The sequence below is a fragment of the Lutra lutra genome, chromosome 5, assembly GCF_902655055.1.
Source record: "Lutra lutra chromosome 5, mLutLut1.2, whole genome shotgun sequence".
In the NCBI taxonomy this organism is placed as follows: Eukaryota; Metazoa; Chordata; class Mammalia; order Carnivora; family Mustelidae; genus Lutra; species Lutra lutra.
This window is the reverse complement of record NC_062282.1, coordinates 17,696,980-17,721,959: the sequence shown is the minus strand read 5'-3', so window position 1 is coordinate 17,721,959 and position 24,980 is coordinate 17,696,980. Positions and strand designations below refer to the sequence as shown.

Below are 24,980 nucleotides of genomic sequence, written 5' to 3'. Positions count from 1 at the left end.
ATAAGCTCAGTGGAATTTCTGGGACATTTACATGCTCTGTCAGCAACTTTATCATTGTCTTATTCCCTATTTACCACAACAGTCCGAGTTCTTTATTTTCCACATTTTATCATTAAGAAAACTGAGGCTTAGAGAGGTTGAATAACTTGCTTCAGATCAACAAACTGAAGTATTTTTTTTTTTTGCTCTGAAGTTCAAATTCCTTCTAGTTTAACATAACATTAAAATGAAAAGTTATTCTTTTCTTCTACCTGACACTCTAAAACCCTACTTTTTAGAACACCTGCAAAAAAAGTCACTTGACGTATGTGGAGTTGTCACCATTCATAAACAGAGAAATGAGAGGGCAAAAGAAATATATTGAGCAGTTCACCATGATCAAATTATTCTCTACTTGTATTACATGTATTTTGAACTATAGTCTGAAAGTGTAAGAGGTGAGAGAGGTTTTTGAATCATGAGAAAGGAGAGGGTTTTCACATTTTTGCATAAATAAAAAATTAATCCCCTTGCAATTTCACATGCCATTGTGTCAAGCCCTTTTTAGTGTGTTGTCATTTTGAATTACATCCTTCAGAGGAAAAGACAGCATACATTTATAAACAGAAAAGCCATTTTTTAGAAGCCAATGCTCTTTCTGCAAGAAAATTTCTCACATAATGCAATTAAACTACAAATGTGATGTAACATTACAAGCTGAATGATATTTTTCAATGTAAGTAAAATATATACACATATTTTATACATAAATAACTTATAAGAGAATCTGCACAATTAGCTCTATTTCATGCTTATTAAGTGATTATTCTGAAAACAAAACAAAAACAGAAAACTTCCTTCAGATGAATTTCATGAGCTCCAATTTCTCATTGCTTAAAAATGCACAGAATAATTTCTTAAAATTTACTAATCATAATTTGTTTTGGCTTTGTGTGTGTACACATATGCATATGTGACACTGTTAAGTATCCATTTCCTTCTCTAAATCCGTTAGAGATGAAAAAAAAAAGAAAGCTGAGTGGCACATGCATTCGTATCAGACATGTGTAAACAGTTTACTGTTTTATTGTTGCAAAATAGGTGGTTCCTGAGACATCAGAACTTCCTGCAAATGTGATAAGATGATGGTGACAGTGATATTGACTAGTAAATTGCTGTGTGTCATGTACTATGTCAAGTGATTCGCATTTCCCCCTCTTACTTTCATAATGACTATATAGTATTTTATCAATTTTAGAAATAAAGTAGCAAATCATATTATTAAGAAAGGTTAATGATAGAAGTAAAGTTTTTAAAAGTTACAAACTTTTCTAAGATCATTCAGCCACTGGGTGAGAGAACCAAGTCTTAATCTTATATGGTGACTTCAGGTCTCTCTTTGTCATTCTCCCTCTTGATGGGGAATTTGTTTTTGATGCCTGTGTTTGGCCTAAAATGTCCATAACCCAGAAAACCCAGATAACGTAGAAAACTGTCCACAAACACAGGGAAGTGCAAATAATACCCAACACGTGAAAAAAGCTGTGTCCTATAAAGGCAAAAGACTTTATTTGCAAAATCTTTTCCCTATAGTTATAAAGCTACCATCTACCACAGTCAAGGATATCTGCAGAGGATCTCCATCTGTTAAAATAATCTACAGAAAAATGCTGATGGTTTCCATTACTTGAATATTAAATGACAAAACCATCTAACAAGATGTTCTAAATAATGCATTATGAGATCAAATCAATTAAGTGATGTGGTTAATTCACATTAGACAAAATGTTCATGCGTGCGTCTCCCACTTTATCTCTTTCTTCTGTGTGATATATTTGTAATGAAAATGAGAACAACTTGAATGAAAGTACTTCATACACAACATTGGATGAAGTTTACAGGAAATATAAGAAAATGCAAGGAAATATAGGAAAGATAAGGAAGAGTTTGTCTCTTTTGTTTCTTTTTCAATATACTAAGAGAAAGAGAACTGCTCATAAGGTAAACAAGTTCAAATGTAGAAAATAGGACATTAATAACTGTTCTAAGAAAATTTCTTAGAAATAAGTAAAATATTTTAAAGTAATTCTGTTTTAATAAAATACCTACCAAGCATGTTTATATTGACTGTTGCTAGCTATAAGGATTTTGATTCAGTTAAAAGTCAATAATACATTATTTGCACAATAATTACCATATAAAACATATAGTTGTATCCACATTATATAGTTCATTAATTTAATGAATAAGACACGTGTAAATATTAGACTTTACCCCAGGAAAAGTTGTTATTGTCCTGAAATTAACATAAACATAAGTAAAATTAAAGTATTAAATGCATCAGCCAGAATGTCTACTGCATAATAAGCAAAGTTTGATCTACACAAACTACCAAAGACCACAGATCCAAGCATAAAAAATATGTGTATGCATCTATATATTATTTTTTCTATTACACATTTAAGTTATAGAAAGACCACAGAATTCTCAGGTTAATTATTGAATTACTAAATAAATAATTACTGATAACTATATATTTATTTAGTGTATAATATTGATGTGTTTAATTAAAATATATATTTCATCTTTTCATCTTCTCATTACTGTTTTGGCATCCAGGTTAAGATTGGCTTCCTATTATACTGAAATGGATAATATAGAATTGTTCATTCTTAAAGCAATATTTATTATAATATACAATTTATAAAGATTTTCATCAGAATCAACATGAGCCCAATCATAACAAGATGGGGGCACAAAGTCCATTTCTCTTTATGGTTTAGCATCCTTAATTGGAAAACTATAAGCTTTTAGACTGAAATTTTCTTGGTAAAAAATATAATAAATATTTATGAATAAAGAACTGTAGGCTAATTGAATTTTGACAGTTAACTCAGATCCAGCCATAGAAAATATACCATTACATTCTTCCAGGTGACCAAGGGGATTGTCATGGGAATGACTGTGATAAACCAGTTCTATGATTTAAGTTTATGTATACAAATTGTATACAATCTGAGTGTTACATGTAACTAGTATGAAAGTTCATGACTTTGCATATATTTTGTAGGTCTAAATTTTTATAGAGCTATATCAATTTATATATATAAATTACATATATATATATATATGACTTTATCTATCTACCAATATATATAGTCTCAGAATCATTTAATAACATTGTGAAGAACGTATGCCCCGACCTGTGAGTGCAGAAAAGGCCAGTATGTGTCTGAACTTGGAAACATGGTCAGGATCACTTCAGTCCTTTTCATAATCTCCATCTGTTAATGTCAGGATGTGAATTGTATAGAACTCTCATATCTCACCTTCCTTGGAGACTCTTGCTCCTGGCCTGCTTCCTACCTGCAGGTCAAGTGCAAATTATTGGTAACACCCCAGCGTGTTCCTAAATCATATCTCTGAGGGTGAAGCAAAGGCCAAATTTCTGCTTTTAGCACTTTCTCCAATCTGTTATCTTAGGGGCGGGAATGGAAAAGGGAAAATGCTGACAAGGACTCTGAAAAAAAATACTAGAAGAAGAATGACCAAAATAATGGGTCTTCGTGAAATCTATCACTTTGATGAGGATAATGTCTTCAGCTTCATTCAAATATTTGAGTTTGGGAAGGTGGTGTGTGTCAGTTTGGTGTGCAAGGTTAACACTATAATAATATATTGTTTAGTATAGAGATATCTATATTTACAGTATACTGTATTTATATTTATAATTTATATTTATAGTATACTGTAAATATAACTTGAGGCTTCATTGAAAACAGGTGAATGTGATTTTTTTAAGTGTTTTTTTATTTATTTGAGAGACAGACACAGAGAGAGAGCGTGCGTGGGTGGGGAGGGGCAGAGGGAGAGGGAGAAACAGACTCCCTAATGGGCAGGGAACCCAACACAGGGCTTGATTCCAGGATCCTGGGATCAGGGCCTGAGCCAAAGGCAGACACAATCAGTTGAGCCACCCAGGCACTCCAACAGGTGAACGTTTTAAATAGTAATACAAGAAAGTAAAATATATTAATGGGTCAACATCAATTCATGTTTGTTTATGTTTCTCAAATTTACTACTGGTGTTGATTTAGTATCAACTTTAGAACATGTTTCAATTCCCACAATTGATTTTTTTTACCAGTATTTAAGAGGCATATTGTGGTATGCATAGTATGTGGCAATTATATATATTACCCATATTCATCATTTATTAGTGTTTTCTGTGTGTGTGTGTGTGTGTGTGTGTGTGTGTGCGTGTGTGTTTAACTCCTCACTTGTGAGGGAAATGTTTAAAAAGCATAAAGAAAGAAATTGTAAATCTGAGAGATTGGAAATATTGCACAAAGAGCTTATGTTACTTGGGTCTTGTAAAGATTGTAGGCATAAGTGATAGAAAGAGTCATCAAAGGTGATGACTCTATTTCTATTTTTTAAAAACAAGCCAAGACATAATGAAACCAGCTCTTTTACTAAGTGGAATAAACACTTCTACTTTAATTCCCAAATGGGTCATTTGTCTGCTTTGATAAAAATGAGCAGGAGATAACTATTTTCTGAAGATGAGGCACGCAAATGAGGACCAGAGTCATACTCACTATAGTGTTCCCAATAGTTCTCACATCACATTTGCCTGCAGAATCCTTTGGGATCTTATGTCTCAGTGATAGCAGCTCTGTTTCTAGTGGCACAGCTTGGACTCAGAAATCTGAATTTCAAATAAATAATCTGGTAGATTCTGATGTAGGTAGTCTGCAAAGCATAATTTGAAAATCACTGGTTTACTGTGATGAAGCAGCGATGTTGAGAAGGCATTTCATTATTCATTAAATAGAGCTAATGAGTTAATTATTTCATATCTCATGAGAGTTGTTTTGGTCCATGCAAAATTCCATTCCTACAGATATATTTGAGTGAAATCTAATATTAACATTTATTCATTTTAAACCATTTTGAAATTTTTTTTGTTCTTTTACAATTAAACAATCATAAAGTTACATGTCTTGCTTAGAAGTCTTCCAAAGAGCTTACAGAAGTCAGAGACTGATGCTTTGAGGCAGACTGAAGCTGAATCTAATTTGTATACAAGCTCCAGATTCTCCGAAAAGAAGAGAGTAGTTTCACTAGAATCCACGTCGGCAGATGTAAGCAAATACAAAACAATTACCACAGTTTTAAAATCATTTATCATTGCTATTATTGTCACATTAATACCACATTATGCTTTGTTAATGAAAGCATGACTCTTTAAGTGATGCTGAAAGCTTTTGATGATCTACTTGGTCCTTTTCCCCACGTGGCAAAGGGCACGAGATTGCAGGCTGGTTGCTCTATGGCCCCATTGCCTGATTTGCAAAAGTACTGAGCTTATGAGCTCAGTATTGAGCTTATGAGCTACAACATCTACAGGTCTTTAAGAAATCTAACTTTTAGTTTTCAATTATTTCGTGAATCATATTCAATAAAGTTTAAAAGTGAAATAATATTAAAGTTATTGTGCTTAATCTTACCAATGTTATTAACAATAATAATATCTAAAGACCATGGATCCTATAAATACTTAAAATATTTCTTAATATTGATCTGTGCACTTTCCAACTCACCGGAGTCATTTTTTTACAATTACAATCCTGGAGAGGTGGCTTGAAGGTTTCGGTATCATATAATCCACAGTTCAAATGTGAGACTTTACCTTGGACGTAATAAAACTCATAGGTTCCTAAACAGAGAAGCAATGTAATGAGAAAGTTTTCCCACCTCTACCTCTCAGCCTTCCCGCAAAACATTGGCAAAAAAAATTCTTATGTGAAAATTTCCTGTCAGTCAGAGCAAGTAAGTAGATGCCAGCAACGGAATTTATCAGATTTAAATAATTATAAACCTCTCGGTCTCTGGCTACAATGCATACATACCTCTTGCTCATTAAATCTTCAGTTCGCGTGTCCTCAGTTTGCTTTTCTGCATTTTCCCGCTAGAACCGCATTATCAGGTTCCAATCTTTTCCAGGTGGTACGACTGCACGACTCTTTACAGAATGTAGCCATGGTTTGAGTGAGGTGGCAGCTAATACTGATTGCACATGTGCCGTAAAGAAGCCCCATTAAAAATGCACATTAACTTCTTTATTCCTTACGAAGAGATGTTGTTTATTTATGCACATTTAGAAAAGGAAAGTGAAAGAAAAAGAGATTTTAAGAGCTGGAGCCAGGAACTTTGTAGATGCATGTGTGATGGAGTGGAACATAATCGAGGAACATATTAGAGCTTTGATTTTTAAATATGCACGTTTAGGAGCACCTGGGTGGCTCAGTAGGTTAAGCCTCTGCTTTTGGCTCAGGTCATGATCCCAGGGTCCTGCTCAGCGGGGAGCCTGCTTCCCCTTCTCTCTCTGCCTGCCTTTCTGCCTACTTGTGATCTCTCTCTCTCTTTCAAATAAATAAATAAATAAACCTTTTTAAAAAATTATCTGCATTAAACCTCTCTGTTTAAAAAAATAAAATAAATATGCACATTTATGAAAATATAGATGACTATTTCCTACACCAGAATCTTAAGTAAGAATGGGAGCTCTGAATGTGAACGTGGGGCACTCCATCTACTTCTCCACTAATCAAACTGAAAAGACATTCTCTCCAAGACTGTGAGTGTTTTTATGTTTGTAAGATTTGTAGAGCACAGAGATCCTAGGCTTTGGGAAAGGTACGGATGATGGAAAGCTCAGCTTTACCATTAACTCACTGGGACCCGAACAAGCTAAATAAACTCTCACTGTCTCGTGTTTTTACATCAAATTAAGATAATAAATAGGGGGACCGCAGATCCTGGTTTGCTTGAGACAGTTCCAGTTTTCACTTGTGGTCCCAAATTAATTACAAGTAGTGATTTCTTTTACTCTCAAAAGAGGATCTGTTTGGCTAGTAAATTAAGTAGACATCTTAACAGTAATATACAGCACTTCTGGGAGGATTAAGTAAAATAATACAGTTGAAGTATCTAACAGTAATTTTTTTTTCTCCTCTCCTCCCTCCCACCTTTTCTTTCCTCCCTCTTTTTAACCTTAGCCCCATTTCTCCTTTGTATCTCTCTCTCTCTAACTAGATTATGTCATAGGCTCTTTTTATATCATTTCTTTGTGTCTTTTGCTTCCCCTTTATCAGAATTTCCAATTAATGTACCATCAGACATGGATTGAAGAGAGAAGTAGCTCAAGAAATAACTCACATTTACATTTGTAGTTGAATTTACCACCAGAAAAAAAAAAATCTTAGGACTATTGTATGCCTTTTATATACACGAAAAAAATCAATTTAAAAATTTCTAACTCCATAGAATATTTAGGAAGTGAATATAAAATAATTCTATCACCAAAATAGTATTATCTTTACCCATGGACATTTGCAATGACTATTTTGATTATTTTTTAAATTTTTTCTAAGATTTTATTTATCTTTTTGACAGAGAGAGAGATCACAAGTAGACAGAGAGACAGGCAGAGAGAGAGGGGAAGCAGGCTTCTTGCTGAGCAGAGAGCCCGATGCGGGGCTCAATCCCAGGACCCTGAGATCATGACCTGAGCCAAAGGCAGAGGCTTAACCCACTGAGCCACCCAGGCGCCCCGACTATTTTGATTTTAATATGATATTCTGATTTCATTTTACTCTAACTTGGATAAAACCCAGTTGTGGTATTAAACTAATATGTGACATCTCTAGTTGCTTAATAAACAAATTATTAAAACTTTCTTTTATGGACAAGTAAAAAAGAAATTATTTTTCATGTGAAGTCTTAGTCTTATTCTATTAAAATATTAGGGAGACTAGAGGCTGTCTTTATAGACTAGATTGATTCTTATCTAGCCTGATATCAACTGACTTGTTCCTAAATGATTTTATAGTAAAGGTATTCATGACGTATGTGCATTATAATGATAATTCTACCTTAAAACTCTTTATTCAGAGTAAATAGTATATGCACTCTGATTATTAATGTCATTTCCCCAGTTTTTTTTTTAAAAAGCTTAAGTTTGTTATTTTTACAGTCTATGAAAATTACTTTAATGGCCAAAATAACTGAAAAAATAGCCAACTTTTATATAATCATATATATAAGTACACACACACTCACCAACACACACACACACACACACACACACATTTGTTCTTGATTTTTAAGAGATAAGAATTGAATGAGATATCTTTTCTTTTCAGCCATCAAGGCACTCTATAATACAAATACCTCAATGTATAAATAAAACCACAATGAAACCCCAAATAAGAACATGATCACTAACTATTGACATGATTAGAATATGGTAAATAAACCTAAATGGAATTATTGGGAAAATATTTATGAAAAACATAGCATTTGAGAAGAAATGTAGCCTAAGAATTTAACAGATTGGAAGGAGAGGAGTTTGAGACTGCACAGCCCTGACATGCGAGCATGTATGTGTGTGCTTGTCTGTTGAGGAGCAAGAGCAGAGGTCAACATGTTGGAAAAATGACTTCAATAACCTGGTGAAGACTGAAGTAGAGACTACATATGGAGCAAACCCTGGGCAGTTGTTTGGAAGAGATAAGTAGAGGCAGAACTGACAGAAGTTTCAGTAGCAGTAATGGAAAAGCCTTTGGGCCCTATTGGAGTCAGAGGATAAATAAGACAAAGAGCGTGTGAAGACATGATTTAATTAGGAAAATGGTTTCTCCGTTAATATGCTGAAATTGAGTGGAGGTGAACAGGAAACGGTTGAAATATAGGGAGAATTAAAGTCAGAGTCAGAGAAACAGTTTTTTAAATTATTAGCCAACATAGAGTACAGCATTAGTTTTTGATGTAGTGTTCAATGACCCATTAGTTGCATATAACACCCAGTGCTCATCACAACACGTGCCCTCCTTAATACCCATCACCCGGTTACCCCTGCCCCCATTCCCCTCTGGGAAACAAACTGAGGGTTACAGAAGGGAGAGGAGTGAGAAACATTTTTTTTTAAGATTTTATTTATTTATTTGACAGAGAGAGAGACCACAAGTAGGCAGAGAGGCAGACAGAGACAGAGAGGGGGAAGCAGTCTCCCTGCTGAGCACAGAGCCCGATGTGGGGCTCGATCCCAGCACCCTGAGATCATGACTTGAGCCAAAGGCAGAGGCTTTAACCCACTGAGCCACCCAGGTGCCCTGAGAAACATTTTTTTTTTAATTTGTATTTTAATTCTTTTATTTTTATGTACTTCTGTGTTAAAACTCTAACAATTGTATATGTACAGAAACAAATGCAAATGTAGTACAAAAATCACTCATATCCCTTTGTCTCAGATTATTCTAATGCTAACACCTTGCATAACGACAGTATTTTGTAAAAACTTGAGCTGAACAGAGGTCCACTGATATTAATGAAACGGCAGACTTTAGGCAGATTTCACAGGTTTTTGTCACTAATATCTTTCTTTCATTCTGGGATCCAGGTAAATAATACAAAGATTTATTTATTAGTGAGAGAGCCCACACACACAGAGGGGGAGAAGGAGGGAGAAGTAGACTCCCCACTCAGCAGGGAGCCCAAGGCAGGGTTTGATCCCAGGACTGTGGGATCATGACCTGAACCTAAGACAGATGCTTAAAGGACTGAGCTGCCCAGGTACTCCTCAGAGAAACATAGATATAATTAATGAGGTCTGCAGTATGGATAAAATTAGTAAGATTCAAGAAGAAATATTTAAATTTTGAATATAAGAAAATTCAGGAAGAGAATGAATAAAGATAGAAGGAGAAACTTAAATACAACTACCTCAGCCCTTTAATACACAGATTTCTGACTGTGGTGATCATTTTTAATTCTCAATATGAAGCATCCTAAATTCAGCATATATTTCACATGGGATAAATTTCTCTATTTCATGTTAGCCTTATTATTGGTCTTAGCATTTACTTAGGCAGGAAACTGAACTTCAGTATTTCTTTATGAGAGTTAAACAGAATATAAGCAATAACCATGGACATGATACATATTGTGCATAAGAAATCTAGTTTATTAACAGATATCAGACACAATAAATTATAGCATTCAATGCATAATATTTCATTGATTGCTAATTTTATTGAAGTGTATATGCAAAAAAGGCTGTATTTTTTTTTGTCTGTATAAAAATGATTTAAAAATTTAATGTCTTCCCTCAAGCAGCTCTGTGTATAATGGGGAGATTAAGTTAATGGACAATTATACTACTTGAAATAAAATAAATGATAGACTTATGCACACAGTCACACATAAATGTATAAGATGGGCATCCAAATCATTACAGAGTAGATCTGAGAGGATTTTGAAGGAAATAATATCCACATTGATTTCTGCAAACTGTAATAAGAGTTAGTAGAGAGCAAATGTGTACCAAAATATTTAGATCATGCAAAAACATAATGTGTTATTTAAAGGATTATATGCACAGAATTATGAAAAAATGGAAGTGTAAAGATAAGAATATTTTTCATCAAAAATGGCTTTGAGCTGCCCTTGAAAGAATGAGGAACAGAATTTACACACAGAAAGAAGAGGAGTAGCAGGCCAGTGAGACAATTTAGGCATAAGCAGTGAAATAATGAAGACATATTAAGTATTCAAATAATAAATCACAGGGGCTTCTGGGTGGCTCAGTGGGTTAAGCCTCTGCCTTCGGCTCAGGTCATGATCTCAGGGTCCTGGGATCGAGTGCCGCATCAAGTTCTCTGCTCAGCAGGGGGCCTGCTTCCCTCTCTCTCTGCCTGCCTCTCTGCCTACTTGTGATCTCTCTCTCTGTGTGTCTAGTAAATAAATAAAATCTTAAAAAAAAAAAACAAATAATAAAGCACAGGTAATGAAAGAAAATTTAAACAGTTGTCTACATGTATGATGCATGAATATATGAAGAGTATTCAGAAATAATATTTGTAGGCCAATGAATTGGATGCTATTGAAAGAATGTGATTTGGCTAAAAGAAACCAAAATGTTATATAGAAAGAAACTATTATCAGATTTCACTTTTCCAAACTACTTTCATAACCTTTTTAAAAAAAAAAAAATCTGTGAGAAATCAACCATTTGGGTAAATAAGTATTCCTGAGTGAATTTAAATTCCAGACATTTTTCAGGACTTAGTTGATAAGGTATCAAGTTTATTTATAATTTGTAATAAAAATCCCAGTGTTGCCTATTTTTGTGAAACTGGTGACCAGAATCACTGAGAATTATCTATGTACCATATTTTGTTAGATGGATCAGAAAGGTTTACATATGTAATGGAGGTTTTAAGGGAATAGTAAACGTACTCCCTAAAATGAATAAACAATGGAATGTTACTGATGCACTTGAAATGTTATGAACACTTGCCAAGATCTCCATCATGTTTACTGTTATGTAATGGGGGTAGTTGTTATATAGATAACATATATTAAAAATACATATTTTTGAGGATCAGAAACACTTGATTCTGGCAGTCATTGAGTAATACAAGTGGATTATGTTTCATAGTTCATTTGGAATTAGTTTTTTGGGGATTTCTAATGCAATCTCTTGAAAAAATCATGGTATAAAGAGCAATTAATTTTGCTGGGAAATACAGATATGTGTTTATTAGATCTATAAATTAGCAGAGCTATTGGATTAAAGATAATAATTTGTACTTAAAAAATTTTGTACTTGAAAGCTAGGAGCTATGTAATAAGTAAGGTATTATTGGAAGGAAAGAAAGAGATGTAATAAATGTCTCTTCCTTTCTTGGGTGCAGAAGCAGAAGTGATTTTAATTCTAGAGCCACAATGCTCTTTTCTCTATGTCTTCATTAATTTTACTTTCTGAGCATTGAAAAAAGAAACTTTCCCCAAGTCTATCCAACCCCAATTGACACTTAGTTGGGATTTGCATTTATCAGTGCAACTGAAATTGAGAATAAAATAATGGATTATTTGCATTTTAAAAGAGCTTAATTGTTGGGGTGCCTGGGTGACTCAGTCAGTTAAGCATCTGCCTTCAGCCCAGGTCACGATCCCAGGGTTCTGGGGTGGAGCGAACCCTGCATCAGGGTCCTGGGATCCAGGCCTGCATCTGGCTCCCTGCTTGGTGGGGAGTCTGCTTCTTCCTCTGTCTCTACCTCTCCCCCCTCAACCACTTGTTCTCTCTCTCAACCTCTCTCACATAAATAACTAAAATATTTTTTAAAAGAGCTATCTGTTAACCTGATAGTGTCTCCATTTGAATGGCATTCAGGCAGTGAAAACAGGTGAGGTGAAATGGGGAGACTAACTGAGGGACTTCAGATCGGAGGTGCCACTTGATCATTTGGTCTCATTACCTGCGAGTGACTTGATGTATGCCCTGCAGTTTCTTTATGTGTCGATGGTAGACTGGTGTCCTCAGAGCCAACTGTGTACGTCTCCCAGCTCTGTTCAGTGACGTCACACTGGCTTGAAAACCAGCATGCTGGACATTCTTTCACTCCCAAAACAGAAACACTAAAAAACCTGGGCTACGCTGATCTGGTTGTTAAACATTTACAGGAACATTACTGACGGGGAATTGAAATAATAGTATCTCTCTCGTACTCTCAGTACCTGGAAATGGAAATCACTATACAAAAAATTGCTATGATAATAGTGATGATGATGATGAGGAGGAGGATGGTGATGTATCTGTTCTACTTCAAGAGTAATTTCTATTTAAGTTCTTTGTTTCCTTCATATTGACACTCATAGGTTTTCTAAAAGCTTATATGTGTCCTTGAACCATCTTCTTAATGGTAGAAGAAATGGAGTTTCTACTTGAAAGCGATAGAAATGATCCTGTCTGCCCATGGAGGACAGCACAGAAAATGGAGTGCAAGACAGGGAGGACAGTCAGTGTAGACATAGGAAAGCCAGTTAGCGGACAACTGGAGTGATACAAACTGGGTGAGTTATTTAACCTGTGATTGTGGTACTAATTATAGTGGTGAAAAATGGCAACTGGAGGGGTGGTAATATTTGCTGGAACTAGAGGGGTGGCAATATTATTTACTGAGACAAACTATTAGGGAAGCTCTTCTGGGGTCATGGCAAGTCTATGAATTCAGTTTTGACTGTCAAGGCTGAGATACCTTGGAGATACACAAGTGAGATTTTGCAGTAAGATAACATTTTTCCAAGGATGAATGAAACACAAAATATGTGTGTAGACTGGAACTGAAGTAGAAAGAATGTTTAGCATAAGATAGATGAAATAAACTAGATGAGGAAAGCCTAGATAAAGACAGCTTGAGACAAAGTTTCTTAATTGTGATTGCAAAGTAGAACAGGAGGGAGTTTAATCAATTCTGTAGTTCAGTTCTAAACTCAGAACAATTAAATTGGAATCATGCAGGTGGCTCCTGGGCTTTATTTTTTTTTAAACTTTCCCTATAATGCCCTTAGGCAGTCAAATTTGAGGATTATTTATCTACATTCTCTTTAAAATACCAACAAAGAATGCTAAGGAGAGCAAGCTGTGTAGTGGGAGAAAACTAGAACTAGGGTAGAGTGCCACAGATGTTAAGGAACAATGTGCTTCAGGAAAAGATGGAAAAAGTAAGAGTGTTGAATGCTACTGAGAAGTTATCACCAAATTTAGTAACATGGATGTCATGGAGATCTCAGGGAAAACTGTTTCAATAGAGTGGTGAATTCAAAAACTATTTAAAGCTGCTTATGGAGTGATTGTTAGATAGGAATAGGTAACAGTGACTGTCTTTAAGAAGTTTTGTTGGAAAAGGAAAAGAAAAGGGGTTAGCTGGATTTTGGAAAAAGGGAAAAATTTTATAGTATGACAAAATATAGGCTTTTTGTGTCTTCTTGAGAATATCTGAATTGAGAAGAAAGTATTATAAGCAGAGAAGATAGACTATTTATTATATAATACAGTATTTACAAATTGTTGGAATTTAATAAAAGAAAACAGGAGAAGGACACCTCAGGATACCTTGAAACTGGAGAAAAGGGAGGAAGATGTTTTATAGGTATGAGGTTAATATTGAAGTTTCCACTGGAATCTAAGATACAATGGATACTGCCAAGTATGGTCCCAGAACAAAATTCAGAATTTACAATAGAAATGTCAGGATACATTTAAGATTCTTGAAGCCCTCAATCACAGCAAGGCTATTTTTACCTTTATATTTTTTGTAAGGTTGGGGAGGGGGGAGGGACAATTTTGCACAAAGAGTTTATTTTTATTTTTTGGAGAAACCCATCTAAAATATTTGAGAGTGGGACTACCCTTTCCTTCCTATACCTCTCAAGTCTTGTGAGAGGAGTCTTCCTTCACCAAGGATCAAAAATAAAATCCAGGGGCGCCTGGGTGGCTCAGTGGGTTAAGCCGCTGCCTTCGGCTCAGGTCATGATCTCAGGGTCCTGGGATCGAGTCCCGCATCGGGCTCTCTGCTCAGCAGGAAGCCTGCTTCCCTCTCTCTCTCTCTCTCTGCCTTCCTCTCCGTCTACTTGTGATCTCTCTCTGTCAAATAAATAAATAAAATCTTTAAAAAAAAATAAAAATAAATAAATAAAATCCAGTATACGTTGCCATATTTTTTTCAGAAAATGGGAGAAATCTGTGGTCCCAGGCTTGCCTTATGCTTAAGAAAGTGAAAGTGTCCTCAGAAAGAGCAGAGACAGAGGAAAAAGATTTTGTTTGGGAAAGTAGTTACATGACAACTAAAGGAGGGGTTAGAAATGAGTAAGCAGAATGACCAGTCCAGAGTCATTTTAAATTCTGCCAAAGAGATTATCCTTGAAGTGAGAATCAACGTGTGGAATGGATTGTTGGGAGATCCAGAGCCTAAGGGGAGTGTTATATCAAAGCAGAGGTAATGCCTTTGTCATGGTTATGTAGTAGGAGAAGCTCCCAAGGGACTCCCCAAAAGACCACTGAAGTCAGTGGGGTTAGTCCAGGAGAAGAAAAAATATATCCATTCAAGTGAGAACAACCCAACAACCTAGCTTTGCTTCCCACTATGATGAGGTGAAAACGCTTCTGACAAGTGGATGATGAGACAGACAGAAGCCTTCCACCCCATTCATATCCTAAATTAAAGTCCCATCAGCTACTGGCCCAGAACGCCTTGGAGGCAGGGAGGCAGACAGAAGTCTTAATTTCCTATAATGTAATATATAATAATGTTTAATGTATATAATTTTGTATAATACAGAATTTTTATGTATAAGATATAATTTTACATAATGTAATATGTAGCAATATGAAATATTGGGAATTTCTAATTTCCAAATCTAGTGTTTTGGAATTAAAGTGAATATAGGACTGTCTATTATTTAAAGGTGAACAGAAACGATGGCTCGCCATAGTCTTCATCCAAGAAAAGACAAAGCTTACCTAACTCACTGAGGAAAGTCTGAAGGAGCAGTGGAAGACAAAGAAAAGAAACATGTTTTTATTATATTTTACGTGATTTTTTTTTCAATTTAACAGTAATAGAGATGTGGGAGTGTTTGAAAGTACAGGAGCTGAGCTATCTCTTATGTGATATGAGTTTATTTTTTTTCTGTGACATATGAGACAAAGTTACCAACTGAGATGGTCTTCAACTTATGATGGTTCAACTTACTTTACAGTGGTAAGAGTAATGCGTATTCAGCAGAAACCGTACTTTAAATTTTGAAATTTGTTCTTTTCCCAGACGAGCTATATGTGGTATGATATTCTCTCATGATGCTAAGTAAAGGCAGTGAGCCACAGCTCCCAGTCAGCCATGCCATCATGAGGATAAGTAACTGATACATTTTCAACCATTCAGTTTTTCACCTTCAAAACAGTGTTCAGTGAATTACATGAGAGGGTCAACACTTTATTATAAAATAGGTGTTCTATTAGATGATGTGGCCCAAATGTAGTCTAATATAAGTGTTCTGAGCATGTTTGAGGTAGGCGAGGCTAAACTACGATGTTTAGTAGGTTAAGCTTATTATACGCATTTTCAAGTTATGATATTTTCAACTTATGATGGGTTTATTGGGACCTAACCTTATTGTAAGGTGAGGAAGATCTGTAGTAAAAAGGTAAAGCAAAGATTGGTGGAAAATAAATTAGTTTAAAACAGACGTCATAGCAAATAATAATGTTACCTTTGCAAATTTGAATCCAATTTACAGCCAATCTTGCAAGTGCATTTGAGCTTAGTAATCAAAATTTATAGAGGTATCCAGCTACTTCTCTTTGGTTTTTCTCAGTCAGTTGCACTTCTAGAGAAAAAGAGTAATTATCATTATCAAGGGTTGAGTTTTACCAGCCAGCAGTGATAACATGAGCAAGATATCTAGGCCATAGGTTAATATGATGTTGAAATGAGAGAAAAAAATAAAAAGCAATGTTAAAATGATAATGAATTACTGGATGTGGCGAGATTAATATAGTGGTATTACCTAATGCTAAAGTTATTTGTATTTCATATTAAAATTGATATCTATTTCTCTATACAAATGCATATGTTACATAATTTATTTAACATAAATTTATTTTAACATAAATTTATAAATTCATAAATTTATATTACATAAATTGAACAAACAAAATAGGAAGGTAGAAGATTATGATAATTTTTGGTTTTCTTTTTTTTTAAGTTTTTATTTATTTGACAGACAGTGATCACAAGTAGGCAGAGAGGCAGGCAGAGACAGAGGGGGAAGGGGAAGCAGGCTCCCCGCTGAGCAGAGAGGCTGATGTGGGGCTCCATCCCAGGACCCTGGGATCATGACCTGAGCTGAAGGCAGAGGCTTAATCCACTGAGCCACCCAGGTGCCCAATTTTTGGTTTTCTCATATAGTTTCTACTATTTGGAATGTTTTCTACCAGCTGACCTCACACACCCAACATCATCTAATTGAATCAACTCTGATTCTCAGCTTAAGTATCATAGAAAGTGCATAGAATTAGGTTAACTTTCCTCATGTGACTTGGTGATTCTACTTCATTGGTGTGACTGTTTAATTAATACCTACCTCCTTCACTAGGTAATAAATGACACTGGAATAAATATAGTTTGTTTTGTATTTTGTTTTTGTTTTGTTTTTTTCTTTATCATTCCATGGAGTAAGCTACTAAAAATTGCAGTGAATCACATATCAATAATCTGAGTTATTGGAAGACTTACCAACGAATCTACTACCCAAAGGGAATTTAAAAAGGACAGTTCAATATCTAGCCCTAAATTTTTGTGTTGTGTATGGCTGCTCAAAACTAGACAGTTTAGAGGAATCAATTTCTCATATCTCTGAGCAAAAAAATACTGCTATTATTATATAGAAAATATAAAATTTTATAGAATTTATAAATCCATCAATATATTGGATATTGTGTATATGGCACTCATTTTCATGGTTATGGTTAAGTAAAGTCTAGAGCAGGCAATTGTAACCTTTGTAAAAAGATGCATTAATTTGGCCAATACAGTAAAGCTCTTGCTTCCAAATACTAGACACTTCTAGAAATTTGTTCATCCAAAACCCATCCTAAGAATGATCAGGACTGGATGTCTCTGTCATGACCAAGAGATTCCATTCACTGTGTGCTTAGTATGCTTGACTAAAATCTAGTTTGAATCCAACTTTGTTACCAGGATGGTTTTTCCTTGTGGACTACATTTCTATTACTTTAATTTGGACATATTGAAAATAGTCACAGCTTCAGGCTTTTGAGGAAATAGAGGGCATTTAAAATGTTCTTCAATCACCAAGATATTTTTATTCTTGAATCCTTCAATTTTCAAGATATGGGAAAAATGTTTCAGCTAGAATGAAAATGGCTTTTCAGAACTTCTTTAACACCTCCCTTCCTTTTATCTCCATACCTCTGTAGGCAGTTTCCTGTTGATTACTGCCAGTCCTACAGGAAAATAGTATAATACAGATATGGAGATTATCTATAGAATTGCTATTTGAAAAGTAACTGTATAATAGATACCACTTAGGAGTTTCATAAACTATTATGTAAGAGACATCATCATCATTCCAATTTTACAGATCAAGAAAAAAAAAATTAAATATTTTGCCTCAACTCACAGAGCTAGTAAGAGGCTATAACAGGTTAATAATATATATAAAGCTCCTTTTTACTCATACAGAAATGTTTGCTTCCATTTCCTTTTTTATTTTCTTTAGACAAGGTGAAATCATTTTGTGTGCTATTATTTGTTTAAGAAACTAAAGCAATAAAATATTGATAAAGAAATATTTCATTGTTATGTGATTAGATGGTAAATCACAAACACATACCTGTGGGATCACTATTTGAACAATTAAATGAATTGAGTCACTGAATCAAAAGTTCAATGTTAATATACCTTATTTTCTGAAGTTTAAACATAAATGTAACACTTCAAGGAATTATCTGTTTATGTGCTCTCAGATAATATGTTTTCATGTTCCTAAAAATGTTTATTGTTCTTAATCAACTTAAAATAATTTCCACTTAAACTTTCCAATATTTTTGTTTTTCTACTATTTTAAAATATACATTCATTACCTCCAAATTCATTACTTTTCGTATATAGTATAGTAAGTTCTCTGTGAAACTGAACATTGACTTCTTATATATTGTTTTGACTATCTTCAGTTATTATAATAAACATAAAGTGTATTTCAAAAGATAATTTATAATGGATCATTCCATTTTCTTTTCACTTGCTCTTCTTATTACTGAATGTTGTTACGGTATTATATAATTCATTCACTTAATATATTTTTGGGGTCCTTTAACTTTTATTTCTGAGGAGATTTTAACATATTATTCATGTTTTGTTAAGTAAATATATCTCTTTTTCATAAATTATCATGTAAGTGACATAATTACATTATTATGTAAGTGACATTTTGGTATTTTCTTCAGTACTTGAAAATTTTTCAAAGAAAAAAGGGAAGGAGAACATTGTATATCCTTTTCCTTAGGTATCAGTGAATGCCACCAGCCACACACACAAACCCAGTGTGCGTCTTAATAACCAAAGAATAATCAAAGTATTTTTCTAAACAACATACTTCCTGAGGGGAGATCCATTTAGGCAATAACTGAGTAATAGATACTTTTATCTCTGGAATTAATAGGAAGCGTTATCTGTAAGAAGTTTTAGAATTTAATCTCTATAATTCCATCTGAATTCAGTGCATGTCATTTTCTCCTTTTCCATGGGAACATTTTTTTTTCTTTTAAACACAGCATGTATATTTGATGAGCATGTAAGTATATATTCTTATTGACTCTGAACAATTTCTTGTCACCTGTTTTATTTCTTAATCTGTGTTGTACAGGTAGTGCCATTAAGATGTTTCATATGCGTCAAAGTAAGACACGCAGAAGATGATGGGACTGTAATTACATAGTACATCAAAAGCAATCCAACTTTGGCACAGCTGAAGATTACTTCAGTTTTGAATTAATCTGAATGACCCCAGCTTTATTGCTGTCGAGTTTCTAGAAATGATAAAATGTCAAGTCACTGGAAATAAACCGACAGAACCTAAAAAAAATGACATGACTAATGCATAGTTTCTCTGACTTGTTCCATATTCCCTAAACTTTATTACTAACTACAATATTTTCTTTAGAAATGCTTGTCTTAATGAATGTGTCTTTCACCTTTCTAAACTGTGTCTGCGACATAAATAACAGAAAATTCAGTGCTCTGTATATTTGTGTTTTATGTACACTAAACTCTCAATCCACAAAGAAGATGTAAGCGGTGAATCACTGTTTCCCTTCTACTATATCTTAATTTTGGTGGGGCACGTTAGTGGATGCTCGTGAGTCAGTCATTTTGAAGAATGCTACTATTTCCATTTATCACAAGTTTTCCACTGCCCTAGATAATTATAAAATTCATGGGCATACTCTATGTTGACCACTTTTTAGGAAACTGTTGTTTAACTCATATTGACATAGCACTACAAGGAATTGCTATCTTCACATTTATTGTTATTGGCTTCATAAAATGTTGTTTTATAAAACACAAAACTCATATTTCAGCATATAGTCCTGAAAAGGGGAACTCTCGTTTATAGTCTGCGTTATCTGGTGTCCTTCAGATTACCTTTCAGACTTAAAAGTTCTTCTCACATTGGAGGGTCTCAATTCTGGTTCATCTTTTTATTTTTTACTTTCACTAACTGTAATCTCTTAATGATGCTGCCAGACTACATTATTTCCCTTGATTTTTAATTCTTTTAATTTGGCTTTTTAAAAAAATTATTTATTTATTTATTTGACAGAGAGAGATCACAAGTAGGCAGAGAGAGAGGGGGAAGCAGGCTTCCCACTGAGCAGAGAGGCCAATGCGGGGCTCGATCCCAGGACCCTGAGATCATGACCTGAGCTGCAGGCAGAGGCTTAACCCACTGAGCCACCCAGGGGCTCCTTTTAATTTGGCTTTTAATTGTTCAAATGAAAAGCTAACTTGCAAAGTGAGTAAGTAATCTGAATCTGCTCCAATAAGCAGAAATATTACATGTCATTTCCGCTGGATGTCCATGATTTCCTGAGATGCCATCCAATGCTCTCCCACCTCAGTCCGCACCACCATCACCACCTTGCACTGCGGGGAATATTTGAAATTTGAAATCCACTACACATGGCAGCCCCCTCCGCCTCAAATCTCTGTCTGCCAGCTCTGTCTTCGATACTTTTTTTCATCTTAAGTTTCCTAATTCAATATCCTGTTAGAGAAAGATGTACAGTACATTATTCAACTTAGCTCTCTATTACTCTATTTTATCAGGGAAAAAAATTGAAGGTCTTTCTTAATAATTATTGATGTACCATGATACTGGAATATGACTAATTCTAGTATAGACTCAAGGCTTTTGGTGTTTCTTCAGGTTCTTTATCACAATCACAGGACAAGAGGAAAAGGTTGTGAACATGTTTCTGATGAATGATATTTCTGCTTAAGAGGCATTAAGAAGGGAAGAAAAAAAGGAAAGGAAAAATAACATATGTTTGAGAAGTTTAGTACAGCCTTAAATAACTGCTGCGTAATTTCTCGTCATGTTACACAAGAATTCAGGCATTACTGGGTCACCTGGGTGGCTCAGTTGGTTAAAGTCTGCCTTCAGCTCAGGTCTCGATCCCGGGGTCCTGGGATCCAACCAGGCATTGGGCTCCCTGCTCAGGGGGGACCCTGCTTCTCCCACTCTCTCTGCTACTCTTCCTGCTTGTGCTTTCTCTCTGTCTCTAGCTCTCTGTCAAATAAATAATAAAATATTTTTTAAAAAGGAATTCAGGTTTCATCATATTTGCTAGTATTCAGAAGTTCTTCAATCGGATCAGGGTTTAATATGGCTTTTGTGAAACACACTCTCTAGAAAGTAGGCTGCAAAAGTCACTTTAGGTTCGGTTTATGTAGTCATGGCTATTTGAACTCAAATTCCCCTTGGATATCTCTTTACATTTCTTGTAGACGATGTGTACACAATGTAACCTATGATTTTAGTCTTCCTCTTTGCTCTGGTTGCCTCAAGTCCAAACTCTACTGTAAATCCTGCAAACTTTGAGCATCTCTCTAGGACAGCCGCTGTGTGAAATGTTTAGGGAACAAAATCTAATGAAACATAATCCTAACCTATGAAAAGTTGCTAGCTTGATCAGTTAATATGACATCTTTAACTAAAATTCCTTTGTAATATCTATGTAACACTCTATTATTACCACTTAGATTATTATTATTTGCCTGCGTTCTGGTTTGTTTATTTATTTATATAACTTTTATTTTATTTTATTATTATTATTTTTAAAGATTTGGTTTATTTATTTGACAGAGAGAGATCACAAGTAGACAGAGAGGCAGGCAGAGAGAGAGAGAGAGAGAGAGAGTGAGAGGGAAGCAGGCTCCCTGCCGAGCAGAGAGCCCGATGCGGGACTCGATCCCAGGACCCTGAGATCATGACCTGAGCCGAAGGCAGTGGCTTAACCCACTGAGCCACCCAGGCGCCCCATATTTTATTATTTTTTTTAAAGATTTTATTTATTTATTTGTCAGAGAGAGAGGGAGAGAGAGCAAGCACAGGCAGACAGAATGGCAGGCAGAGGCAGAGGGAGAAGCAGGCAACCTGATGAGCAAGGAGCCCGATGTGGGACTCGATCCCAGGACGCTGGGATCATGACCTGAGCTGAAGGCAGCTGCTTAACCAACTGAGCCACCCAGGCGTCCCTATTTATATAACTTTTAAACTTGTTCTTTTAGAAAGGTTTGACATATTTCCCTTTGAAGGCAGGCATACTGTTAATTATCAGATTAATTGAACAACTATTTTTGGACCACTGTAAAAATGTACTTTCTCTTTTACATGGAATCAAACAAATTTAGGTAAATATTTAGCTCTTTTCAGATTAAGTAGATGTTTCAATGAGGTAATGTCCACTGAATGTAAAAAAAGTCTGATTTTAACATTACAGGAGCAAGTAGTGGATATCTTTTTTTAATGGGGGGGGGACATGAGCTGTATATGACAAGGTTGAACTGCTACCAGGGCTAATGAAATGACCACATTTTGAAACAGTGAAAGAACTACAAGACTTATAATTGGGAATAAAAAGGAAAGTATTTGGCAAGATCGCTACAAGGTGTGATTGATTATTTTTCCTCATATTTCTTGAGGCCAATAGCTGAAATATTGAAAGGTAGTTTGATGAATGAACTTTACCATTCAAGAAACATATTAAAGGGCTTCCTAATTTAATTTCTATTGATGTAACTAGAAATTCTAAACAAATTAATTACTCTGGCCACTTTAACCATGGGAAAGGACAACCCAAAATACATTAATAAAAATTAAAACAGGAAAGCAGACATCAAAATTTAAATTTTGTATTTTTGAGATTAGTTTGCATTTACATTTTTACTTCCTCCCATACTCTTCCTTTCCTTATTTTTATTTAAACAAACAGCCATTTAATCCTTTAATACATATTTTGATGACAGGTCAGTAAATTAGCTTATATCTTTTTCTTCATGTTATGCCATATGAAATTTCTAAAACTCTTTTAAGTGATGTATATATTTTTATTTTTAAGAGATATTACAAATTTTTCCTGATTCTAGTATATTTTATATAGATAGGATTTTTTTCTGAGTTTTTCTGGCTCAGTATCAAATTCATAGTTATATATGTGCTCCACCTGGTGGTGAAAAATGAAAAAAATTAAAAATTAAAATTTAAAAAAATCAGGGGCAAATAGAACTTTATATCCTGAGTTTAGATTTTAGACCTTTTTAGGATACCCAGTAAAAATATACACAACACTAAACGTTAAGTTGAATATTAGTCAATACTTAAATTCATTATGAATTAAAATTTTGGTTTACCAAACACATAATCCTTTTACAGGCTGTTTTTGGCTTAATGATTTATAATTACTGGGTAAATGCTGTCTATATGTGTATGGAATATATATAAGAAAATATATAATATCTCTCTATATTAGGAAATATAACCTTAACTTTCTAGAAATATCTATCAATCATCTATCTCTCTTTATTTTATATCCTGGATTCTGTGGCATTGGTACCAATTAATTACATGGATTTTTCTGCCTTTCCATTTGATATTAGGTTCACTTTGAGGCTGTTAGTATGTAAAATACTTCCTTACAATAATATAAATTTCACACACTTTATTATTTATAATTCCTAATTAAATTCTAGAGCAGGACCTATTGAAGTGAAAAGTGAAGTTATTACTCCTAATCATAATTCTTAACTTGACAGCAAACTCGCTTTCGATTTTGCACTATTATGTTCTAAACTTGATTTACTTTTTATATAGTAGATTTTTCTATCCTAATAATCTTTCTATATACTTTATTAACTCCACTGTCAACATGAATTATACATTTCTTGTCAGGTATCTTCCATTTGAAAGTTCCTGAGTCTTCTCCTATTGGCTCGGCCATTGGAAGAATAAGAGCTGTGGATCCTGATTTTGGACAAAATGCAGAAATCGAATACAATATTGTTCCAGGAGATGGGGGGAATTTGTTTGACATCGTCACAGATGAGGACACGCAAGAAGGAGTCATCAAATTGAAAAAGGTACATAGACAAGTTTTTGGACAGTTGACTATCCACTGTTAATGAAAGAACAAAATGACTAAAAGTTGTAAATGACAGAAATTTTTTCTTCAATTAATAGTATTTTTAAATTAAAAAAGACCAGGTGACTTAGGCATTCACTTCTTGAGGCACTTGTATTCTGCAATTCAACAGATATATTTTGTTGTTGTTGAAACAAGCCTATTAATATGATTAAATTATTTAAAAACACTTTTCAGGGCTCCTGGGTGGCTCAGTTGGTTAAGTGACTGTCTTCAGCTCAGGTCATGATCCTGGAGTCCCGGAATCGAGTCCCACATCGGGCTTCCTGCTTGGCAGGGAGTCTGCTTCTCCCTCTGACCCTCCCTCTTCTCATGGTCTCTCTTTCATTCTCTCTCAAGTAAATAAATAAAATCTTAAAAAAAATAAAAATAAAATAAAAATGTTTTTCATAATTTAATTTTAATTTTTTATTGTTACAAACTTAAACAAAAAGATTAATTAAAAAATAAGGCTTAGAAGTAAACTCTAACCCCACCAAGCTTGCTCTTGCCCCTTTCATGACTTTTCTGAGAATATAAATACCTAATTCACACGTTGTTGGTGAGAGTTTCTATCATAGTGGAAGAATCCATATGTCAGTAACCTGTACTCCTGAAGAACGGAAGAAGTGAGCAAGGGCAATGCTGGCCTTGAGGGGGTTTTAAGGAGGTAAGTGGAAAGAAGGACTCATAAGAGAGGGAGAGAGAGGGAGGAGGAGGGAAGGATAAAGAAGAGAAAGAGGGAAAGAGATGGAGAGTGAAAGAGAGGGAGAAAAGGAGGGAGGAAAAGGCAGACTGGGATGAAAGACCATTTAGTAATATTAAATAGATGGCTACAAAAGAGAATTGCAGAAGGGGAGAACACAATTAGAAATATTAGCGGGGTTAG

The 24,980-nt window shown here is 34.7% G+C and overlaps 1 protein-coding gene across 1 annotated transcript in view; it reads left to right on the top strand.

The window, feature by feature from the left end:
* CDH12 (cadherin 12) overlaps positions 1-24,980 on the top strand; it is a 1,009,850-nt gene that overhangs the window by 929,576 nt on the left and 55,294 nt on the right. The window contains exon 7 of the mRNA XM_047731370.1: positions 23,863-24,050. Within this exon, the coding sequence (XP_047587326.1) occupies positions 23,863-24,050 (188 nt within the window). The remainder of the gene's footprint in view (positions 1-23,862; positions 24,051-24,980) is intronic.